This window comes from Dreissena polymorpha, chromosome 5 (genome assembly GCF_020536995.1).
Source record: "Dreissena polymorpha isolate Duluth1 chromosome 5, UMN_Dpol_1.0, whole genome shotgun sequence".
Lineage (NCBI taxonomy): Eukaryota > Metazoa > Mollusca > Bivalvia > Myida > Dreissenidae > Dreissena > Dreissena polymorpha.
This window is the reverse complement of record NC_068359.1, coordinates 9,053,401-9,056,679: the sequence shown is the minus strand read 5'-3', so window position 1 is coordinate 9,056,679 and position 3,279 is coordinate 9,053,401. Positions and strand designations below refer to the sequence as shown.

The following is a 3,279-nucleotide window of genomic DNA, read 5'->3' as shown; positions in this document are numbered from 1 at the left end:
AATAAACGTTAATCACCTTTTTACTGATATGGCTGGAAAGTGAGCGTCATTTAAAAAATAAACATAAGTAATAAAGGGTATTAAACGGCGAAAAATAACTGTCTCGGTATGGACGTCGCCATCTTGACTGTCACGTGATTACCCCCCTCTGATTTAGTACAGTAAAAAAAAGATTCATCTTATGAACTCCAGAAAGCTCAATAATTTATATGCGCTATAAAGAAATACTTTTCATAAGATCTGTGTTTAACGTCTACATTGGAGTGCTTTTCGAAATATGTCGACTTTATATTACATTATAATTAATTCTTAGTATATGCAAATAAAAGACGTTGAAAACATGAACCGCAGTTGTTTGGAAGCCATCCTGACAAGACCGGCTTAACTATAGGCTGGATACAGCTAAATTGTAGCGGTACACTACAATTGGCGTCAGAAGTGCGGCAAATTTTATTAAAATTAATGCTGAGTGATCGGACAACACGCATGAAAATAAAGTCAATAACATAACTACGTGATCAAGTATTTTATTCAAAACAAGAATAATACTTGACGCCACTAGTCAACAATTTATATATCTAACAAAAATATATATCTAACAAAACAAGCAAATCGAAGCGGAATGTCTATTAGCCAACATGGTACCCCTATGATCCGTTCAGGAAATGTGGGTTCTGATATTGTCTCTGTTGTGACGTCATCATTTGTTGTGGTGACGTTCTGAGCGGATATTCCGCTGCAGACGACATAGGCGAAATACTGGTCGGCATGGAAATGGGTGGAAAATACAATGACGTCACAGGGGTCGCTGTCATGTTCGAGTGCGGCAGACGGGAGTGCCCCGGAAGTTGCTGGTTATTGTTGCTATTGCTCGGACTTGGCGCGCCTGGCTGCATCCATGGGTAGTTGGAATAAGCTGGATGTTGCGGCGATGACGACATTATGTTGCCGTACATGGGTCCGTATGAGGGGACCGGCGACAACATTGGAGACACGGGCATGAACGGCTGCCCAGGGCAGTGGTTCATGTTGTCGTTGACTCGCCTACGCCACCGTGCGCGCTTGTTCTGGAACCAGATCTTAAAATATAACAACACTCACTCTATAATATAATCTAATGATTTATAAATATATAATCATGTTCTATAATCAAATGTTACGTTGATAAAATTGAAAATCATTAACCGAATAAATAAATTAGTTCGTGTCAAAATGTATGGGCAATCCATTACAATGAACATTAATGTAACTGATGAAAACTGAAAATCTGAATAGATTATGTGACACACCTTGATTTTGTTCTCGGGCACCCCGAAGTCCTTGGCAATGTTTTCCATCATCTCCGACTCGGGGTAGGGATTCTCGTGGAAGAGTTTTATCAACGTCTGAATCTGTTTATTCGTGTAGTTGGTTCGCGCCTTTTTCTTTATCGTCAGCTCGGAGCTGGTCTCCGGGCTGGCGATCGGCTCGGCGACTGACTCCGGGGAGGTGCGCGCACTGCTGGCCGGAGATGACGAGGAGGCAGACGACTTTGGGGAGGTGGAGTCGTGAGTGGAATTCGAGGAGTCGGTCGTGTTCGGGACATCGCTGGATCGTAAATTATCCTGACTGTCGTCTAGATCGTCAATATCCGGCTCGTCTACACGTAATAAACAAAGTCGTTAAAAAAACCACATCGCCAACATAAAGTTTATTTGTATGATGCATGGCCGTTGTTTTTCTCTTCAATTATTATCATATTGCCAAATAAATTTGTATTTTAACAATCTACGTTAATAAAGTAAACTAACTATAAACAAATCTAAAAAAATATCACAGTGACTGTATATGTATGGTCAGTACAAAAATATGTTATTTATAAATCGTCTGTATCTCGTTTGGAGCCTGTACTTTCTTGGAGAGTCTTGTGTCTGAACGACAGGAAGTGAGATGTGCTGTACGGAGCGTATCGAGCAGCACGTGAAGAAGATGCACCGGCGCTACTATCGCCTTTCACTTGCGGCTGGTACCCGCTCATCATGCGCGGTACATTGTGGTTAACGCTTCCGGTTACGGGCAAGCAGGGAGAAATGCCTGTCGATGTCTTTTGGATGTTCTCTTTGTTTGGCGTGTTAAGTACCGGAAGTGATGTCAAACTCTGTATGGCTGTCGATTACTTCCTTGAAAACAGCTCGTCCAAACTGAAACTGTTGTAAGGTCCCGTGTGGAACACCTGTAATGTAAAGAATAGCAATGACATTACACAAGCGCTCAACGAACGCTCTTGGGTGCACAACAAATTGATAAGAGGTTCGTCGATTTGCCACATCTAAAAATAGATGACTTGGAAAAAATGCGCAAGTAGTCCATTTTGACCCGCACCCTAGTGTTTTTTTTCACTGAAAAGTTATTTTCTATTAAATATTTGCCAAAGCCTTCATTTTGTACGATAAAGACTGTTTCATTTTCTTTAAATGGTATAAAAATGGCAGCATATAGCTGCTTGGTCGTGTCTAAAATTAAAAAAAAAAACAAAAAAACAACTAACATAAAGCGCGCACACAAAAAATTACCGATTGTTAGAAACGTTTGTGATCTTATTGATACATGTGTCATAGGGTAAAAACTAAGATGTCCTTTTAATATATAAAAATATATAGTAAAACACCTCTTCTATTAGTTACCTTTCAGTATTCATTTGTGTATTCAGTATTAATTAGTTTTAGATTTTAGCTCAACTCTCTTTGCTTCTAGTGTAAGAAAAAAGATAGCACTCCTAAGTAGTAGTAAGAATAGTACTTTGTAGCCTATCGTTTTGCACGAGTAGTAATACTATTCACCGCACTACTTTGCTACTTTCCTGCACTTTGTCAGACACACAAAGACAACGAACACGTACTGATCGTGGCCGTACAGAAAATACAGATCATCTTTATCTGCACATTCAAATCCATTTTTGTAGGGTTTTATAATAAACCTACAGGTAAATATTATTAATACATTACTATATAATTGCTCAAATTGTGTATTTGTATTTTGTATTGTATCATGTGAATGATGTTAGAGTTTCTCGCTCATCATACCGCCTATTTTATAATTCACTGTAATTGCCTTTTGTATTATTACTATTATCATCCTTATTCTTATTCTCATTGTTATTATTATTATCATTATTATTATTATTATTATTATTATTATTATTATTATTATTAGTATTATTATTATTATTACTATTATTATTATTATTATTATTATTATTATTATTATTATTATTATTATTATTATTATTATTATTATTAC

At 37.4% G+C, this 3,279-nt stretch overlaps 1 protein-coding gene across 1 annotated transcript; it reads right to left on the bottom strand.

Annotated features, from left to right (window-relative positions):
- Positions 1-647: 647 nt before the first annotated feature.
- On the bottom strand, positions 648-2,017 carry LOC127881391 (paired box protein Pax-6-like). Its single transcript, XM_052429194.1, has 3 exons — positions 1,891-2,017; positions 1,290-1,639; positions 648-1,079 (listed from the first exon to the last, which is right to left on the bottom strand). Exons 1-3 carry the CDS (start codon positions 2,015-2,017, stop codon positions 648-650), a joined length of 909 nt encoding a protein of 302 aa, XP_052285154.1.
- Positions 2,018-3,279: the final 1,262 nt, after the last annotated feature.

Coding starts and splice junctions, on each gene's coding strand:
- LOC127881391 (XM_052429194.1), bottom strand. CDS start 2,017: ATGAGCGGGTACCAGCCGCAAGTGAAAGGCGATAGTAGCGCCGGTGCA. Junction 1,640..1,890: donor ACACAAGACTCTCCAAGAAA/GTACAGGCTCCA, acceptor TATTACGTGTAG/ACGAGCCGGATATTGACGAT. Junction 1,080..1,289: donor TGCCCGAGAACAAAATCAAG/GTGTGTCACATA, acceptor TTATATTTTAAG/ATCTGGTTCCAGAACAAGCG.